At 35.5% G+C, this 21,389-nt stretch overlaps 2 protein-coding genes across 8 annotated transcripts in view; one reads left to right on the top strand and one right to left on the bottom strand.

Annotated features, from left to right (window-relative positions):
• The window catches only part of LOC117669128 (glycerol-3-phosphate dehydrogenase 1-like protein), a 64,592-nt gene extending 56,188 nt beyond the window's left edge, over positions 1–8,404 (bottom strand). The window contains exon 1 of the mRNA XM_034423315.3: positions 8,341–8,404. The gene's annotated coding sequence lies outside the window, so the exon portion shown is untranslated. The remainder of the gene's footprint in view (positions 1–8,340) is intronic.
• OSBPL11 (oxysterol binding protein like 11) overlaps positions 1–21,389 on the top strand; it is a 55,549-nt gene that overhangs the window by 8,663 nt on the left and 25,497 nt on the right. For 4 of the 7 annotated variants that reach the window (XM_034423234.3, XM_087881782.1, XM_087881780.1 and 1 more), the window contains exons 2-5: positions 11,981–12,049; positions 15,041–15,216; positions 16,740–16,819; positions 19,423–19,602. In XM_034423234.3, the coding sequence (XP_034279125.1) occupies positions 11,981–12,049; positions 15,041–15,216; positions 16,740–16,819; positions 19,423–19,602 (505 nt within the window). Of the gene's footprint in view, positions 1–11,980; positions 12,050–15,040; positions 15,217–16,739; positions 16,841–19,422; positions 19,603–21,389 lie in introns of all 7 variants that reach the window. The other 3 variants (XM_034423227.3, XM_034423244.3, XM_034423221.3) reach the window with 1 other exon arrangement.

Genomic DNA, 21,389 nt, shown 5'->3' with positions numbered 1-21,389 from the left:
AAGGCATCTTCATATGATTTCATTCCCCATCTGGCACTTTGAAATGTCCTTTGCCACTGCTATCTGAAATTATGTGAAATGCTGGCAGTGCATATTAGAGGTAATATTTTGAGTCATTAAAATCTTCCAAAGAGATTGCTTTGTATCTTTGTATATTTCTCATTTACAAATGACTTGTTATTGAAAGATTGATGTTAACCTTGGAGATATGAAACATAGCAGGAAATATGTCACAGGGAAGAATCGTGTGGAGTCCATATTGATTTATGGCTGGATCATATTAGCTTTGCAAACATGCCTATAAAAATTATTGGGCTTATGCATTCTTTTTGTTCAGAGGCATAAAGAAAAGAATAGATCTTCATAGTATGCAAAGGCTTCTGAAGTACAGAGTACATGAGGAGAAAACATACTTTTTATCTATTTCTTTTCTATCTTATACAAAACAGCTTTTCTACTTTTTCTCACCTTGTAAGTCACTTATATAATAAGCGTTAGCTCTGAATATCAAATAGTCCAGTGTGCAGGTTCTCATTTCTCTCTCTCTCCCTATTCACTTCTCCTTCCCTAACACACATTGCTTAGAAATGGAAGAACAAACCAAATCACCTCATTATTTGTATAAATAGTTTCCTGGTCCATAACAGAGTGCTCATTTTTAAAATGCCCCTAAGGGCAGAAACGACAGTCGTGCATAAATTTACCATTTTAATGTAGGTTTATTTTAGCATCGGCATGGCCATCTCCAAAACAGAACAAAACAGAAATCTTATTGCATCTGAGAAGGGCAGTTGTTTTTGAAGTTGTACATTGGAAGAAAATTTTGAGAGTAGGTTACAGTAAAAAGTTAAGGTGAAGGATTCCCCTGTCCAGTTGTGTTTGTCTTTAGGGGCTGATGCTCATCTCTGTTTCCTAGCCTAGGGGGACTAGGGTTGTCCTTTCCGTGGTCATGTGGTTAGCATGATTGAACATACAGGCGCACGGAACGCTGTTACCTTCCCACTGAAGTGGTACAAATAATCTGCTTGCATTTGCCTGCTTTTAAACTGCTAGGTGGGCAGGAGCTAGGGCAAGAACGGAGTTTACCCCGTCACACATACTTGACTTTCAGACTTTCAGCTTTCCAGTTGACCGCCCAGCATCTTAATTGCTAGGTAGTTCTTTTATTTAATCAGAGATGATAAGAGAGGTTAGTATGATTTCCCGACCAAAATCATGCTTACAAAAGATTAAACATATGGTAATCTGCATAGTTGTTTCCTTAGTTAGCTACCATCTAACTAAAATCCAGTATTGAAATGCATTTTGAATCCTTACATATAACTGACTTCAGTAACTGTTACAGAGTTGGAAGGGACCTTGGAGGTCATCTAGTCCAACTCCCTGCTCACGCAGGAGACTTGTACTAGGGATTCAAACCGCTGAACTGCCGACCTTTGTGATCGACAAGCTCAGTGTCTTAGCCACTGAGCCACGTAGTCAGACTTGTGTTCAGCTATGTTGCATTATTTAACAAAGGCTCTTTGGGATGAAATAAAAAGTAAAGAATAAAGCAGTGTCTTGGCTCCAAACAGTTAGGCATATCCTCATTTTGAGCAAAAGTTTGGATGGAAAAGGAAAAAAAGAACTCCATATGTATCAAAGACTTCTATTTAACAGCTGCAGTGGTGATGCCAGCAGATCCTACTAATGAGGCATAATCAATTTTTCAGTTTCTTGACTCTACGGAAATAAATAACTATCCATAGAATGTGATCTTCAGGTTGTATAACACTTAAACTTACATTTCTGAGCAAAGATGCTTAGATATTTAGTAATTCAACCTCTAGGTTATCTAAAGATGGAAGATATTCTCTGTTATCTTCTTACTTGCTTGGGTTATTTTTGTGTAACCAAACATAAGCAGAATTTAATAGCGTACCTTAGATAGGTTTGAGAAGTGTAATGTGTTATCCATTTTTTTATGTCATGGAGGATAAAGTTATTAATGAGTATTAGTGATAATAGAGTTACTCATTACCTCGTGGTTCAGAGATAGGATGCCTATAAATAAAAATTGCTGGAAAAAACTAGTTGAATTGTAGTTTTGAATTCAGTTGTTTTTGGGGTTTCTCAGAAAAAAACATGCACGCCACCTGGAAAGGGTGGCTACTATTTATGGACTAGATAACCTTTGGACTGATTCAGCATGTTGAAATTATATAGAATATTTTAACAAACAAAGAACTTTTTAAAAGTTGCAATACTGATGAATGTATTTCTCAAAGTATGTTAAAACTGAAATTAGAAAATCAGTTGTATGAGAGGTGTTACTGCAGTAATCAGATTACTGCAAATCTGATTTTCTTGATAGAGAATTGAGGTGAATGGATTCCCTTTAATTTGAGTCTTCATAGGGTTGCCTGTGATATTGTTGATAATTTAAAAATGAAGTCATTTGCATTCACAGAGCAGCATAAAATGAACTGAGCTGAATAATTTTGGAAATTATTCCAAAAAGGAGCCTTGGTAGTACAGTGGTCTAAAGCACCCTGTTATTAAGACCAGCTGCCTGCAATTACTGCAGGTTCGAATCTCGCCAGGCTCAAGGTTGACTCAGCCTTCCATCCTTTCTAAATTGAGGACCCAGTTGTGGGGGCAATAAGCTGACTTTGTATAAATATACAAAAGGATGAAGGCTATTGCTTAGTGCATTGTAAACCACCCTGAGTCTCCGGAGAAGGGCGGCATATAAATCAAATAAAAAAAAATAAAAAAATAAATAAAAAAAGACTGGGGAAAAAAAGAATCAGAATTTCATGTGGCAACTCTGCACTAACAAGTTACTTCATGGAATTCCATAGATATGACACGTTCAGTTTTCTGATACTTTTAATACTTTTACTTTTATTTGAGCTATAGGTCATATTTGTAAATTGTGCTAAAGCTTATTCTGGTTTGCTTTTCTGTGACTTATTTCATGTCCAAACCTATTTTATGAAAGAATCTAGGATGTATTTTTTGAGTAAGAAACTATGGCTTCTTTTATGTATGACTTGGCATTGCATGGACAATTTCTCTGGAATATGGATATTAAATAATGTTTATATGTTAGATTGATTGTTAGAACACAGAGAAGATTTCAGGGTTCTTATGTAACTTTCTCTACAGTATCCAGGGAAGAGTGTCAAGAATTACATGAGAGATTTTGATCATTTTATAATTTTATATACTTAAAATAATTCAGCTTTATGTTATAGTGGAATAAGACCACAATTAATCTAGCCCATCCCATTGTATCATGCAGGGACCAACTGAATTCATTTGGGAAGCTCTCAATTGTTTTTTTATAGCAAGCTGTACATTTGCTGCCTATAATTCAGTAGTAATAAACAACCATCAGTATTGGAATTCATTGATCTGAAATAACTAGTCTGGGCCCTTTTAAAAACCATCCAGGCTGGCTGTTATTATTACAACTTAATTCCATAGTTTAACGCATAGTTTTATCTTGCTTAATTGCTAACATTTATTTAAATATAATTGCTGGATTGCTTTGCTCTATGCATCCTGACAAGCATTGCTCACTATTCGCAAAGCTGTAAACTTAGCCTGCAATAGATAATAAAGCTGAAGGAAGGCAAATCTCTGTAGGGGCACATGATTAAACGGCTGAAGCTCATCTCTTTGATTCTAAGGAAGTACATTGAATGTCCTGTAACAATAGCTTTGGTTTGCATTGTTCTCCTCTAGCATTTTCTGGAGATTTTCTGGGAAACTGTCAAATCTGCTTTAAAGGCATCTAAATTGTTCCTTCACGGAATAAAGGCAAATGTTGTATGCAGGTACAGTGCATTCTGATGTTGTGAAAAATGGACAGTAGTCCCATTCAAAAAAATTATGGATCACTCTCAATAATAGGAAGAAAGGAATTGGCAATACAATAGATCTGGGTGAAACATAATCACAGTCAAAAGTGTATTCCTTAAGTATGTTAACTGAGCATTGGCAGCGGTGGCATAAAAAGTTTGTGAAGAAGCATTTCCTTTTTTCCTCCTTGTTCATAGTAAGAAAGGAAGGGTTAAGAAATCATGCTATCTAGGGTCCTAATGGCATCTGCTTGAAAGAGAAGGGGCTCAATTTCCCTTGGTGTGTGATCTTCCAAGCATAGCCAGAAAAAGGCCATATACTGAGTCTACACATGGTATGTTTGGGATAAGCAGGAAATTATTTCGGTGAGCTTGTATTTGTACTACAGTTTAGTTTTTCAAGGGTGATCGGAGCATGAGGAGGGAGTGAGAATAAGTGTAGGAAAAACAACTATAGAATGGAGGACAAGCCAGCAGTTTCATGTCTAATGTAATAAATCAGAATGAACATAAAGTACGAGTTAATACTAGATTTGAATATTAGTAAAGTAGAATATTTGTAGCTCAGGGTCAAAATGAGGTATGAATATATCTATTGTGGGAACTGTTAATAAAGCTACTCTCCATTAATTAATCTAAGGACCTGTAAAAGGTTTTAGCCCCAAACTATGAATTCCATGTTATACATGTATGGTGAAATGTTGAAAAATATTTATTTGTTTTAAATGAATCATTATTATTTTGGCCAGTATTGCAAATAATGGAAAAACCTTTAGGTACTTATTCTGTATCTCCATGTTATTTTTTCCTACTTTTTAATATGACTTTCGATTTTGAGAGAAAGGCTTTAAAATCATTTTTTTGAAAAGAGCTTTAAATTCTTATACAGAAGGATTTTGGGTGCCCCCCCCTTTTCTTTTGGCAGATCAGATTTTTGCCAGATCAGATCAGATTTTCAGAATCAGACATGGTGAAATAGGTCTGTGCCATAGGCTTTTTTATGCTGCAACATTACGATACTATTTTATTTTCATTTCATTTTCTAATAGTATTCCATAAAGTGGAATGCACATCTTTTTTTTAAATTGTTGTAGAATTTATATTATGCAATTATCTATGACTATGACAAAATGTCTTCCTTTGGAATCACAAACAGTAAATCCAAACCTGGCGAGATTATTTTCCTCCTGTGCATATTTTCTTTAGTCTCAAAAAAATAAATAGAAAGATGGAATAGATGCTTCCTTAAAGGAATACGAAAATTGAAACCTTCATAAGAAGGTTGTCGTGTGTGTGTGTGTTTTAATGTTGTAAATCATATATGTGATCAATTGAACATAACTAGAGTGTGTGCTTTTCAGGAGATGGCATATAAATATTTTTAACCCTAAATTTCATTAATATAGGCCAGAGGAGGTGAATTGGCATGCTTGGTCTAAGAAAATAGTATAGATATTATGGATGTAACTGAAACCTGGTGGATTTGAGAAAATCAGTGGGCACCTGGTTACAAACTCTATATTAATAAACATGTGGATAATGGCAAGTCAGGAGACACATTTGTTTTGTTTTTTTAAAGCCTATGATAAAATACCTCATCAAATACTTTTCAGTTAACAGCCATGGAATAAAAAGCCGATCCTCTTTGAGTAAGCAATTGGCTGAAGCATAGCAAACAATGAATAGGTATACAGGTAGTCCTCGACTTACAATCACAATTGAGCCCAACATTTCTGTTGCTAAGGGAGGTGGTTGTAAGTGTGTTTGCACCATTTTGCCACCTTTCTTGCCACAGTTGTTAAGGGAATCACTGCAGTTGTTAAGTTAGTAACACGGTTCTAAAGTGAATTTAGCTTCCCCATCGACTTTGCTGGTCAGAAAGTTGCAAAAGGTAATCACGTGACCCCTTGGACACTGCAACTATCATAAATACATGCCAGTTGCCAAGTGTCCAAATTTTGATCCTGTGATCACAGGGATGCTGCAATGGTTGTAAGTGTGAAAAATAGTCATAAGTCACTTTTCTCAGTGCTGTTGTAACTTCGAACGGTCACTAAAGAAATGGTTGTAAATTGAGGACTTTCTGTAGATGAGCTGTGGTGGCACAGTGGTTAGAATGCAGTACTGCAGGCTACTTCTGCTGACTGCTGGCTGCCTGCAGTTTGGCAGTTTGATTCTCACCCGCTCATGGTTGACTCAGCCTTCCATCCTTCAGAGGTGGGTAAAATGAGGACCCAGATTGTTGGGGGAATGACTCTGTAAACCATTTAGAGGGGGCTGGGAAGCACCGTGAAGCGGTATGTAAGTCTAAGTGCTATTGCTAAATGGACATTTTTTTACAATGTAGGGATCTAACTAGCAGGGGGTTCTGTCACAGGGCAAGTGTTTTTTAACACTGATAAATGATCTGGAATTGGAGATGACTAGTAGAATAACCAAGCTTACTGATGACATTCAATTGTTCAAAGCGGTAAAAACAAAATAGGGACTGAGAAGAACTTCAGAGAGACCTTTGCATATTAGGGGGGAGTACGGGTCAAAATGGCAGAAGTTGTTCTTGATGAGCAAATGCAAAGTGATGCATGTAGATCCCAAATAGCCTAACTACTCATACAAGTTAATGGGGTCAGAGCAAGCAGCGACTGATGAGGAAAGAGATGTTGGAGTAATGGTAAACAGTTCGATAAAGGTGCCAATAAAGTGTGCATCCACTGTAAAAAAAAAAAGACCAATGGTATGTTAGGCATAATAAGAAATTGTATTGGAAATAGAAATGCCATTATCGTAATGCCCTCATATAAATCAATTATGTGGCCACATCTGGAATATTGTGTGCTGTCCTGGTCAACGCAGCTCAAAAAAGATATAGTGGAATTGGACAAGGCTCAGAAGAGAGCAGAGAGGATCATGCAGCTTCCCATGAGGAATGCTTATGACAATTGGGATGTTTAGTCTAAAAAGAAAGAGAATGAAAGGAGGTAGGATTCAAGTGTACAAAATTAGGCATGTAGTGGATAAAATGAACAAAGAGAAGCTATTTCTCCTTTTTCCAAAATATTAGAACCAAAGGCTAACCTTTTTTTTTTTTTTTGACAATTTATCATTCAGATTTGGAATTTGTTATCATTAGATGATTACTTTCAAAAAGCTTTTGTCTAGCTTCAGAAACTGGTTTGACCAAGTCATGGAAATCCTGATGGGAATATGACTGCTTTTGAATCCATTTGCTGGGATACTCGGAGGCTTCCTTCTGCAGTTGGTTGGCCACTGTGAAATGTGCTAGACTAGATGAGCCAGAGGGTCAAATCCTGCAGGGCACAGTGTACGCATTGTTATGTTCTTACCCAGTGCATAGGATTGTACAAGTATTAATAATTGGACTGATGCAGATTGAACTTTTGAAGTTTTGCCAAAGAATCCATTAAATTGAGAGCTTTTGATCTTCTGATGAGCAAGGTGATTGGTATATAAAATTTGCGGTAGCTTGCTTTCTTTTATGCTTTTAAAAATAGCTAGGCTTCCTCCACGTCTGCTTTTTTTATTTGTACCATTTACTCTGTGTACCGTGCTGTGTTCCAATGTTGATTTAGAAAAGCTCCTATTGGATCTCATCTGTGCAAATTATTGAATATCTTTATTTGTTTCCATGATTAATTTTGCAGGTATTTCATTTTCCAAATCATTAATATAGCATCATAGTATTTCTGATTTATTTGGTCAGCAGAAGTTGGTATAGGAATGTAAAGGAATGTAGAGATGACTTTGATAAAGGAATGGATGAGCTATTAAGGGCCAAGAAATGGTAATTCAGTCTTAGGAAAGTGGAAAGCATAGGGGTGGGGGTGGGGAATCAAAAATAACCCCAGTTTGATTCTGGTTGGTGTAAGATCAAGCAGAGAAAAACTTAAGAGAGGCTTTTCAAATGGATGTTACCCTTTTGAGGTAGACAAGACTCAGAACTGCAAGGATTCCAGGAATCAACTGCTACGTTATTATTGCAGGTTATAACAAGAATCTTGAAAGCTTGTCAGAGTTTCTAGGTGCCCCATTTTATATCAGAACCAAGGCAGGCTTACACATTCCTTCACCAAGGTTATCTCTGCATTCCTTTTCAGGATAAGACTGGGCAAGGCTGTCTGTTGGATCTACAACTCCTGTCAGCCGAAGCAAAATTGACAGTGCCAAGGAATGATAAGCATTCTAACTCAGAATATTTGAAGGACATCCCTAGATTAAGGAATAAAATGCTATTCTATTTATACACTGCATAACATTTTGTTTTTTTGATCTTTACAACCTTTAGATCAGCTTCCTATTTGCAAGTAGGTCAGCTGATAAACTGAAAAATAAGAACTAGAATAGTGATCTTGCGTATGATCCAACTTTTATGATGAATAGTTTAAGACTTTAGATAGACACAAGTTCTCCACAGCTTGTGCCACAATATTACTATATGGAGGTTCTTTGTTTCTTCCACTTTAAGAATACTCACCTGATTATTTTGTGTTGAGGCAGACATGGTTGAATGCTCTCTGCTTGCTTTCTTCTTTCCAGTTCTGCTAATTTTTCTGTGCTACTTCTCTGAAATTAGCTTATAGTTGGTTAGTAGGATGCATTGTGACATCAACAAGAAAGCTGCCAATCAATGAGGTGCTCCCTCCTCTAGTTTCATTAGATTTCAGTTCTGATGATTTATTGGTTGAAATACTTCTGTAATTATTTGGGAGTTGTTTTTAAGATGGTATTTTTTGGAAAATTTAATTTCAGCTCTGCCCCCCCCCAATGGCTCATATAGTACAGGAGACATCAAAGGAATTAAGCATTTTTTAAAATATGCAAGCATTCAGTGAACAAATATAATTGTGTATAAAATGTATTATAAAATACTGAATAATTTGATTCCCATGAAATAAGAATTCTTTGCATTCTACAGAAATAATTGAAATTCAAAGAGAGTGATTGGCTCTCTTTGTGGTAGGGCCTGCTCTCTGGAATGATTCCCCCCCCCCCCCCCGTCAATGTATGGACCCAAATCTGTTGGCGTTACTAAAACATTAACAGCCTGGAGGTTTCCTTTGGTACCAGGGCTGGGATGATGGGAATCCTGTCCAGAGGAGGCTTAACATTTGCATGTTCCTGCTTGCCAATTACTTGCCAATTAAGAGTGCTTTCATTTAAGTTGCAGTGTTTGTTTTTGATTATTTTGGATATTGTAAGCCACCCAGAGTCAGGATGCTTATGGTGGACGTACATATAAATAAATAATTAGCCTCTGAAACTAATTCTACAGTATTTTAATCAGGATTTGAATTTAATCCTGATTTGAGTCTGTAGAAGAGGCTCTTTGTCTTCTGTGGAGGATTCTGTGTAGGATTTTAATTAAGTGAAAGTCCTGCATAGCTGATTATGAAAGCCATTTATGTGTTTAAATGGGATTAACTGTGTATATTAGCAAATGCAGTATCATTTTTACAGTTTTGCAGCCCTGATGTCAGTACAAATGAGCTTTGATAGAAGAAATAATTTTTGAACCAAAATTCAGATTTCAGCCAAGCAGCTTGTTTCATGACCACAAAAGTTTTAAAAGCATACGGTAATTTCTTAAAATTGTTTACACTACTGACATTAAATTATTCTGTAGCAGGCAAGACTCGGTTTCATCTCAGGATTATTCTACGGAGAACAAAAAATCAGAGTAGGTCCTCCTTCCTAATTCCTCCACAGTTTTCTGCCCCAAATACGTTATCCCCTGCTTCCAGATTTATGATATACTTTCATTCTACTGAGCATAGGCAATTAATTTGGTCTTCTTCACCATTCATAAATTTCTCACTTTCTACATGAATTATTCTGAAATAACTCCTTAGAATAGGTGCACAATCAGCAATCAATCTGTGAATTCAAAGGCATTATTACATACGAAGATATTGTCTGTGGAGAGAAGATATCAAAAATAAATATATACTTTCAGATATGCTTTCAGAAATTGTGACAAAGTGGCTCCTGCTGCCTCCTGGGAGGACATTCCTAGGTATCTGGATATTATCATTTGGGTTATTCAATAAAGTTTTGATATATTTCTTCATTATTAAGTAACTTAAAATGAGTCATATTTCTGAATCCTTTCATGCCTTTTAGTTATTCAAGTACATTGTACATTATTCTGAGAGACAGGTCTGTGACATAGACTTCTGAATGAAAAATAGGTTAAATTGACATTTAGCAGGCATTTTCAGGTAATTATTGCAGTTGCCTGTTTAGGAGGCCAGTTTCCAATTGTATTGATTTATTTTGTTGAAAAGCCTAGTAAAATACGGTATCTCCATTCATAGCTATTTATTAAACTTTAAAACAATTTTATATAATTTGCTGTTGATATCTAGATGTGGCGATGTGATTAAATCTCTTGGCTGGAATAGTTTCTCTGACCATTTAAGGTACTTTACATAGATCAGGATATAATGATAATTCAGATTTGCAAGACTCATTTGTAGCTTCTGATTTCTAAAATTTCCTTCAGGTGTAGCTCTACTAGGAGTGCTAATCTGTTATGAACTAATAAGGGGCTTAGATGTTTCTGAGATTGGCTTTAATTCTTTGAAATCCCTTCTTTATGTAAGGCCCCGAGTTCCCTGAGTTGTGGAATTTAAGAAAACAGTCATGTCTTCAATTTCCTAGAGGAATGCTCTGCTGCCTACAAAGCTTCTTGAATGTGATGCAGGAATATTTGTTCTTTGTGGTCTCCTGGGCAGAAATTAATTTTGTGTATTTTGAAGTGTGTGTGTGTGTGTGAGAGAACATTTTTCAAGGACACCTATCTTTCTTTCTTTCCACTTGTCGGCACCTTATGATTGTTAATAATTGCTACTCCACTAGATGGCAGCATCTAACTGGCTTTGAACTTGAATGGCAAACCACTTCTCTATTGCTACCCAGAAGGGGACAAACTTTGTTTGAGGGAGACATTAATATAATTCCTATGAAACAGTGCAAAGATGTTGTATAGGAGGACATACATAACATGGAGTAGGTCTGCTCTGTGATGTACATACTTTAGTGAAGGGTCCTTGGTGTTCTCTGAGCTGGATTGTTTTCTTGCAGATATTTCATTACCCAAACTATGTGACATAATAAGTGCCAGTTATTGGCACCTATTTTAGTTACTCGTTTTGGCTGCTGGTTGCATTTGGAAATTTGTTTGGTAGGGAGAATTTGCACATTTATAAAATGGCTTTAAAGAGGAAGTGTAACAGTTACCGTATAAAGCACTGTTGGACAAACGTCCTCCCTTTGTATTGCTTAGTATATTTTTTCCTAGTATATTTTCCTGTAGTTCTGCTTAACTTCTATTTAAGTGCATACCACAAAGAGAAACACCATTTTTATTTTCTATGGATGTTGGAAATGGAATATGAGGGAAAAGGCGTTTTTGGAAATAAAGCTGATTGAAAATTGGAATATTTTTTTTTTTTGTATTAAATGTTGCTTTAAAACTAAGGGTTTTTTCATATTAAAAAACAGATCAGTACACCAAGAAAAGCTAGATGTGGCACACAAAGCAAAATAAAAGTCTTCAATTATGTTGATGATTTATGATAGATACTCAGGAGTCCAAGAATTGTGTATCATTTCAAAATTTTAAATGTACTTTCCCTTAATTAATAGTGGCCACTGATTTATTTGTATAGTTCAATTTTAAAGATATTCTTTTAACCTTAATCAACTTCCATTTTCATAATGAATAATAGTTAAAGAGCCCAAAAACCTTTCCTTAAGGTTGGAAAGCTGAAGGGTATTTAGTAATTTAATCTTTAATATTGAAGCTTTATAAACAAGAGGTGTCCAATAATTTGTTACTGATTCCAGTAGTTTATGCATCAGTAACGTGGGTCCCAGTTTTCAGATTGGTAGATGATTTAAAGCATCTCAGTTCTAAATCAATTCTGCAAAGACAAACAAGGAGCAAGAGCTTGCAGGAATTTCTGTTTTAAAAGTCGTTTGAGATTTGTGCTGAGTTACGAAGTCTCTTCTATTACTCTATCAAATATGAAATTACGCAGCATGTATGTGAGGTATTTTAATTGTTGTTATTTGCCTATAGCTGATGAACTCTGTTCTTATATTTGCCACAGTGATCACATGGAAAACATTTCTGGCTATTTAATGAAATATACAAATCTTGTAACAGGCTGGCAGTACCGGTAAGTTCGATTTTCCAAAACATCACTATTTCAGATGGAATAGCTTTATTCATGAGACAGAAATTGTTAGTAATATTCTGATTGTTTTAGAAAATAATATGTGAATGAAGAATTGCTTTAGCAATAATCTTTTGTTTTAGTGCATGTATTCGATTCCCTGAACTGTAATTTTTTAATTGAACCAGAGGGCTTCGTGTATTTTACCCTTCAAAAGATAATGCAAAGAAAAATACAGCTATGAAATATATCTGAACATGGAGGGCATAACACAGTTGCTATTATAAGCAATAGAAATGATTTTGAATGCAATATTGACTTTTGATTAGTCATAATATTTACAAGATTTTAAAAGATTGGAGCTCATATTTTGAGATTTCTGAAAGTATAATTACAATAAAATTTTATCTGCTGCATGTCTATTCAGAAACAAGTTTCATGGTTTTGTTCTGTACTTTAATTCCTAATATGTAGGACTGTGTATAGGAATTTGCAGACACAGTTACAATTGTCTTTTTTTTCTAGTGAATATTTGTGTGAATTTGAAAATAAGATCTGAACACTTGAGTTTTTCAAAGTTTGCAAAGGCTCTGGGGAAACTACATTTTTGCTCTCGCTTACCTTCCTCCTTTCTTTCCTTCTGTAATAAAAATTGCTATGATATGACATTATCCTGGGAATGCTTATTCTCTTTGAAATATTCTCTGAAGCATGGTCTTAAACAAGAAAAAAAAAAATTCATGTTTTTCCTTCAGTCTATTTAACACCCCCGCCCCCCCCCCCCCCGGGCATGCTTTGAGTTCGGTTTGTTGTACATTAGGGATCCATATTCCACCTGTTCCTGATATTTGCAATGTAAATTGATTCTTCGGTCTAGGAGCAAAATCTCAAGGACTTGCATAGTCTTGTTGAGCTACAGAGGCTCATTTACAATTGGTTCTGCAGTGAGTAAACTATGCGCATATCAAACCATTGCATCTTTGGTATCCAAGGAGTAGTAACTATCTTGATCTTAGAGGCGCTACTATTGTAATAAAATGGAATCTTCATAAATAACACAAACATGTTTCCTTAGCATAGGTTTTATTTGGACATTGTCAGTCCTCTTATTGGTCCACTGAAGCTAAAAAATATTGAACCATTATCATAACAATAATAAGCACAGAATCATTTGCCTAGTCAAAATTGCCCAATACATCTGCCATATTGTATGACTCGCTGTTACTAAAATAGGGATTTCTTTCAAACAGCGATTGCAAGTTAGCTCAAATTAGGGGAAAGTTTGGAATGTTACTTCTACTTATGAGCCGTGGTGGTGCAGTGGTTAGAGTGCAGTACTGCAGGCTACTTCTGCTGACTGCTGGCAGCCTGCAATTTGGCAGTTAAAATCTCACCAAGCTCAAGGTTGACTCAGCCTTCCATTCTTCCGAAGTGGGTAAAATGAGGACCCAAATATGTTGACCCTGCAAACTGCTTAGAGAGGGCTGTAAAGCGGTATATAAGTCTTAAGTGCTATTGCTATTGCTAGTTATTGGTGTCTTCATTGCTTCTTTGTTATTTAAAGACCTCAGCTAAGAAATAGGGATATATTAGTAGCCATGCCTCCTGATTCCTTATGATCTCTGTAATTCCACCTTCTTCTGTTTATATCAAGAGTTTTTCAATCTAAGGATAAAAATCTCTGAGAATGTGCAAAATCCCATTTAAGAAATGAAAAGATGAAAAGTCTCTGAACATGTACACAGCCTTTGGGAGTCAGGCAACATACAGATTTGATAAATACATGTATGAATTTTTCCTGTATGTGTTAGGAAGGCTTTCTTGCTTGTACCAAAGTATAAGGCTCCTCTACTAAAACTTCCCAGCTTCAGTTGGCCGTGTACCCAGGAACATTGCGGCTGATGAGTCTGAATGGCAAGCCATACCACACTTTTGGATTTTTGAATTCTTTTAGCAGAGGCCTCAGTGATAATAAAAGCTTCAAAACTGAACCCAGGCCTCTTTTTCCTTACAGGCCATTTTAATTTTTTTATATATTCCAAGTATTTTCATCCTTGTCTTCATTTTTGAGAGTTTTGTCTTACAATATATTTGGTTAGTTTTGATGTAGTGCTTCATCATTTGCTTCCCTGTTGTTTTTCCAGGGGCATTATGCAAACATTGCAGAAAACAGAAAGCTCACCTGCTTAATCCCAAAGGCTGAGTCCACATTTTTCCATCCTCCAGTGGAAGATGAAAGAATGGCAGAAGGCAGCTTTTTCTCATTTGGTCCTCTCCCTGTACAGTACCCAATGCCACCTTCCACAGATTATTTCCCCATATTCTGGCAAAAATATCATTGGGCACAAATGGCTGAGAGATGGTTAAAAATTAATGTCTTTTCTCTATAAAATATATTCCATATATCCACTCTCTTTCTTAAAAAAAAAAAAAAAAAATCAGAGCGAGGTAGGTTCCTCCAAGAAGGAATTAAGTCAAGATCCAGGCTGTATATGATTTCTGTTTAGATCATCTCAGTGTTTTTTGAATTTGTCAACTTTAAGATGTGTGGACTTCAACATGCAGAATTCCCAATTTCCCATGCTGTCTGGGGAATTATGGGAGTTGAAGTCCACCCATCTTAAAATTGACAAATTCAAAAAACACTGGTTTAGGTTATAATTTTTGCAATGGTATTGCCTGTACACTGGACAAACAGCAAGAAGCTTTCTTCTCACTGAATTGTGCGGTAATGTCACAGAACAGCTGGACAACATGGGCTCAACCTCAAAGTCTTCCAAAGGACTGCAGCCTTTCACTATTCAGCTTCCAGCTCACATCGAAGCATTCAGGGCTTTTCAAAAGCTGTCTGTGCAGATAGTCACTAATAGGAGAAGATTGCGGCCTCCTGGATTGAGATCTATATGTGGGCATATTAACTGAAAAGGACTCAAATTTGGAAGTTTGAAAAAGTGAGGGGATTTTTGAATTTGTTTTTCTCTCACCATTTTACAGGTATTTTGTCTTAAACAATGAAGCTGGCCTCCTAGAGTATTTTGTGAATGAACAGTCCAGAAACCAGAAACCTAGAGGTACCTTGCAGCTGGCTGGAGCTGTAATATCGCCTAGTGATGAAGATTCTCATACTTTTACAGTGAATGCTGCCAGCGGAGAACAGTATAAACTGAGAGGTATGGGTTTTTTAAAAAATAGTTCCATTGCTTCTTGTTCACTAGGATGCAATCCTACTTCTTTGGTTTGTGGTCTATGCAGGTAGTTCTCGACTTAGGACCACAATTGAGCCCAAAATTTCTGTTGTTAAGCGAGACATTTGTTAAGTGAGTTTTTCCCCATTTGACGATATTTCTTGCCACAGTTGTTAAGTGAATCATTGCAGTTAATAAGTTAGTAACCTGGTTTGTTAAGTGAATCTGGCGTCCCCATTGACTTTGCTTGTCAGAAGGTCGCAAAAGGGAATCACATGATCCTGGGCAGTGGTGGATTCCAACCGGGTTCACTACTGGTTCTCTTCGTGCACGCGCTTTGTGCGTGATCGCCGTGCAAGCGCAATAGGAATCTGCCCAGCTGAGGTGCGGCAATCCACTCTGCTGCACCTATCAGCTTAGCTAAAAAAGAAGAAATAAAAGGTAAGAATAACGTGGGGGTGGGTGGGAGGGCCCAGCTCCCGGACAAAGAGAACCGGTTTGGTGATGTCGTATCGTCACCACTACCAGCTCGGCCGAACCGGGAGGAACCCACCACTGATCCTGGGACACAGCAAAGGTCATAAATATGAACCACTTGCCAAGCATCTGAATTTCGATCACATGACCATGGAAATGCAGCAAAGGTCATAATTATGAAAAAGGGTCTTAAATTTTTCAGTGCTGTTGTAACTTTGAATGGTCACTAAATGAACTGTTGTAAGTTCGAAGACTAACTGTACTGGCCTTTGCTTTCATTCTGTCTGAATTCAGGCAGGGTATTTGTTGATACAGAGAGAGAAGCAAGCATGTTCTGGAAAATAAAATCCAGGTATTTATTTCATTGAACTAATTCATAATTCAGCAAGAGAGACTTCTGAGAAACTTAAAGAGTGCAGGTTTTTATAGGTTTTATATGTAAAACAACATAGTGGTTGGTTCGAAATAGTTTGAAGATATCTGCACCCAGATCTTTGTAAACACTGACCAGCTTGTGTAAAATTATTATAAAGTTTAGTGTACACATTTGTTTTTGTTAGGTGCATTATTTTTTGTTCTGTCATCTGAAAATGAATGCAATGTTAAAGACAGAGTATGCTTTTTGTTATTAGCTCTTATTGTTGTTATTTTACTTGTGTTTTGGCAAATACCTTGCTGTATCTTTTGCAGTTGTAGCCATTGAGGTTGAGTCTGTCATTAAATTTTTCCAGTTTAGTTTCCCTTGAGCAAAATTTTATGCTTGAATGTTGCTGCTAGCAAAAAGTAGATTTATTCAGTGATTTTCATCACGTTTTTTCCTTTGGCAATCTCCAGCATAATCTGTTTGCTGTTTAGGAGTTTTTCACATTCTTCTGGAAAAAAGTTTTTAGGAGAGGTGGAAAGAGCCTGTCATTCTGCTATGATGATGGTGGGGAACTTCATTTGTCCATTTTCAGGAAGCTAGACTCTTTCAGTATAACTGGAATTGAAACTGTATTGTGAAAATTCTTCTCCTTTTGCTTTTTATTCAGCTACGGATGCCAAAGAAAGACAGCATTGGGTCAGCAGGCTTCAGATATGCACACAACACCACACTGAAGCAATTGGAAAGGTATTGTCTGTAACAAACACTGTAAGTCATGCAACAATAAGAATGTATAATGTCTACAAATCATGTGGACCAATAGACCAACAGATCCTACTTACATTTACCAAAGAAAAGAAAACCTGATAGAGAACAACAACAAAGTCAAGATCAATTAGCTTTAATTTAATTTGAAAAACAGTTCTACAGATTAGAGGGTCAAACTTCTTGTAGCTGATTTATAGGTTCCTCTTTCCTTTAAAAAAATGATACAATTTAACAAAACAATTTAAAGCAGAAGATTTCAGTTATTTTTGACAAACAATCTCATTAAAAAAAATCCTATATGTGCACATAATTACTTTTATCTTTATAGGAACTGAAAACAATCCAAAAAGTCACAGGAAATTATAGTCCTTGGATTTAAACAAGCAATAAATATTAAATTATTATTTGAAGTTTAGATGAAACATTGATGAAAGTCATGTTTTGAAAGATTTTCTGTGTTTACGGCTTGTCCAAAGAGAGGATCAAAGCAACTATATACACCCCCAGAAGTCCTTTTATTAATTGACTTATTAGTCTGATCAATTTATATGAGCCTCTGTAATTTTCTAATTGTTTTAACTTATTTGATGTATAATTGTCTCTTGGAGCAGTTGGGAAGTCTTGGATCTGTTTTCACTTGGTAAAATTAAAAGCGGCAATCCTGTGTTAATATCTGGGAGTAAAGTATATTGAATGCAGTATGACTTGTTTCAGAATGAACATGGGCTATGAATGTGTTTGCTCTTGCAGAAATGAAAAGGGGGATAATATTTATCTGACTATTTATCTGGTAGTATTGACTATCCTGGTTAATGCTCAGTTAATCATACAATCGTTGTGAGTCAGCAGCCGGCATGTGTGCAAGTGGTTGTCGCTGGGATAGCTCAGTAAATCTCAAATGGAGTTTTGTAACTTTTTGAGGAGTTCTATTAAGTGATTCATCGAATAAAATGAATTCTCTGTATCTTGCAGTTCCTAAATGTGTTGCTGCAGCATGACTGATAAACCAGTTTTCTCGGTTGCAAAATTAAGCTTGTCATGTCCTCTTTCAGTTGCTCATAAACAGTGGAATCTGGCTTTAAGCTGTAAGCATTATCATTAGCCAGCCATCTGGAAAAGAATACTTGTTTTGACATAGTGTTATATCTTTGCCAAAATAAAATTACTGAGGCAGATTCAGTCTATAGAAGAAGCTTCCCCCGTTCCACATGTTTATGTTTTTATTTTCATTTTTTGCACTGCCATAATGTGCAAAAAAGACAAAGTGCAAAATAAAAACAAAAGTATGAAAAAGGAACAGCAAAACAAAGGCAATAACCTAAAAATATTTACTATTAATAAATAAAAGCTAATCCATTTTAAGCAGATAACTAAATCTTGTTCATAGGATCATACAGATTAGTCTTTTTATTTTGTTAATTCAAAGCTGAGAGTGAATGTATTACTTTAGTCCAATATTTAAAGTTTAGAGTTTATTCCTTTGCAAACATCCAAATTTTTCTTTTTAGCTGCTCCATAAGCTTGATGTCCCAATTTCTTCATAAATTTATAAAATTCCATGTTTTGGGTATATAGTTCAACATTGTATTATCATTTTTAGACTTTACTTGTCTTCTCCAAATAATATTAACAATGATAAAAATAATATATTAACTGTAGGCTTAATATGTATAAAATATCTTCAAATTTGTTAGTTTCAGGATAAAAAGATTTATAATGGTTAATATATGCTGAGATTAAACAAAAATATTTTGATGAATTAATCTATTCTTAACATAACAAATTCATTTTACATTCTTTTAAACATTTAAAGCTTTAAAGTTTATTTATCTTAATAGGGTATTCTAATTCTGATTTCAAAATTCTTGCAAATTAACTATGAGTTTAAATTCATCTAAGATACTTTCCAACAATCAAATAATTGGGAATTTCAAAAATAGCTAAAACATCTGAGCTAAACTGAGAAATAAAAAACGCTTTAACTGAATATATTTAGATCACCCCGAGTGTTTTTACACAGGATCAGGTTAGTTAAATAATAATATGCTGCACTAGAATGTTAATTTTTTTGAACAAGTATTAAAACAAAACAACAGCCACTTTTATATTCAGTTATCTCAGACTATCGTTTTTCACATAAAGAGAGAGAGAACTTCAAGTTATGGTTAAGAATTTTCCAAGTATGTCTTGCAACCTTGAGTGCTAAAAAACAATTGAATTTCTGCAAAAAGAACAGTATCTCCTGCCCTCTGCTTCATTGTAGAGCTTTTCTAGAATTAATCAGATTTTACTATATGAAAAGTGAAATACAAACACTTAACAACCATACTGTAATACAGTACAATGTCTTCCATGCTGGGCCTGGGGTCATAGCCCCTCCCCCAAAATATTTAATACATGCTCCTAGTTGTATTAATAATTGCATTAGAATATATTATCAAGAATTTAGAAGCAGTTTAATAAGGGAATATTTAAGTACTTCAATAAAATGGGCAAGTTAGAAGGATGGACATTTAAACAATTAGTTTAAATTAAAACAATTAGTTTTCAAAGATTTCCTAATACATATGTTTGTTCACCAGAACAATCCTCCTCTGAAATCTCGCAGCTTCTCTCTCGCCTCTCAAGGAAGTGGCTCTCCTGGTCTGCAGAGAAGACCCAGCCAAAATGCATCTTCCTTTTTCAGTGTTGGCCATCACAAGTTGCCAGCTGGGAAGAGAATTCCAATTCTGCAGCCAGATCATTTAATCGATGTACGAGAGGTTGGTATGGATCTTTGTTTTTCTTGATTCCCTTGGAAGAATGGTTTGCCTTTAGAAGGTGAATGTGAACCTCTGCCTTCTTAAAAAATCACGATTATTTTTGTGGAAAAACACTGGGACCCTATCAGTTTTGAGAACTTATTGAGGCTTGCACTTCTCTATATAATATGCACTGATATTTTAAGAAAAAACACATTCTCATAGTTCTAATTCAGATTGGAATATCACAGGATGCACATATACAACACATGTCCCCTTAAGTTGAATATTTCTATTTGCGCACTGTAGTTGTATGTTAAAAAAAGTACACATTTCTCTCTATATCTATGACATTCCTTTGCTAGTTCTGTTACTAATAAATTTATATGCAGCCCAGCTTCCAGCAACATGGTTGATTGTTGAAAATATATCAAGGAATATTTAATATTTAAAATATATCAAGGAATATTTTGCCTACTATTTGCTTAGGCTTATTTAGAAGCTACTTTCTTGTAATATTTTTTTCTAAAACGATACTGTTAGTAAAACGTTCGAACTAGTGACTTGGCAAAAATCTGTAGCGCAGGCTTGAATGACCTACTAACTATTTTGTATATCTTGTACATCAGCTTACATCAGTTAGATGTTGCTTTTCATCATATCTTGAGATACTGTTGTAACTGACTAGGGCAGTTTGTAAAAGAGTGTTTCTAATGTTTATTTGTTGTTGCATTAAAACAAATCTTGATTTGTGAGAACAAAGGATTGCTGTATAAAACATTAAATGCATGTAATTTTGGACAGGGCTGTATGCAAATTAAAAACTAAAGTTGTGAGAATTCTGCAACCCTGCATTTCAGTTTTCCTTTTTCATTATAGATGTTAGTTAACAATGGGTGAAAGTCAGGTACAGTGTAGTCACTATGTTTCTTGATTTCTTAGGCATAGCTAGGAGCCAAAGAATGCCCAGTTGATCTCATCTACTCTTTTCTTTTTCTCTTCTTTGGCCCACTGACTTTTCTCATTATCCTTCTATACATCTCATCCTCCATTCTCTTTCAGCATGATCTATGTATGCCTTTACATCTCAACATTGCTAAATGCTGCCATTCCTTAATGCACTAGAGTTTGGCAATAGAATTAGAAGCAGAATCCAAATACTGATGGAAAGCTGACTGGATTAATATTTGATTCAGCATGGACGGAAAATGAACTTATTTGATGTTGTAAAAGACTTTAAGTAGGGGAGAAAAATTTGAGCATGTAAACCGGGTGTAAGAGAACACAAAATCTTCTATTTTGCATGAAAGCTAATATCAAACGCAGCCAGAAACGTTCAATGGATTCTTTTGTATTCAAATACTTTAAAATCCAGTGAAAAAGTCTAAATATTGGAGGTTACCAAATGTAGAACATTATTCCTTTACTTTTTCTTATAGCTCTGCAATGAAGGCAAACTTTAACAATCGTGTTTGAGAACTCTTAGAAAGTTGAAGACAAACTAATGAGAATATGCATATATGGTGCCTGGATATAAGAGTGGGAAAACAACAATCCTGAGTTCTGGAAAAAAATGTTGGCATTAGCATTTCTAATAGGCTGTGTTGGAGTCCTGCTTCTTTTATTGGTTTGGAGTTGATTCCAATCCTTGGTTTCTCAGATGCAAGAGATAGTATAATATTCATACATATATAATATTGAAGTAATACATAAAGTACTTGTGCTGGATTTTGACTATGTAACAAAATACTAGATGCCCTTACTTCTTTAAATTGTTATTTTTTCCACTTGGATGAATTTAGCTCTCC

Source organism: Pantherophis guttatus, chromosome 1 (assembly GCF_059756535.1).
Source record: "Pantherophis guttatus breed Tessera chromosome 1, ASM5975653v1, whole genome shotgun sequence".
Taxonomy (NCBI): Eukaryota; Metazoa; Chordata; class Lepidosauria; order Squamata; family Colubridae; genus Pantherophis; species Pantherophis guttatus.
This window is presented reverse-complemented; position numbering and strand designations above follow the sequence as displayed.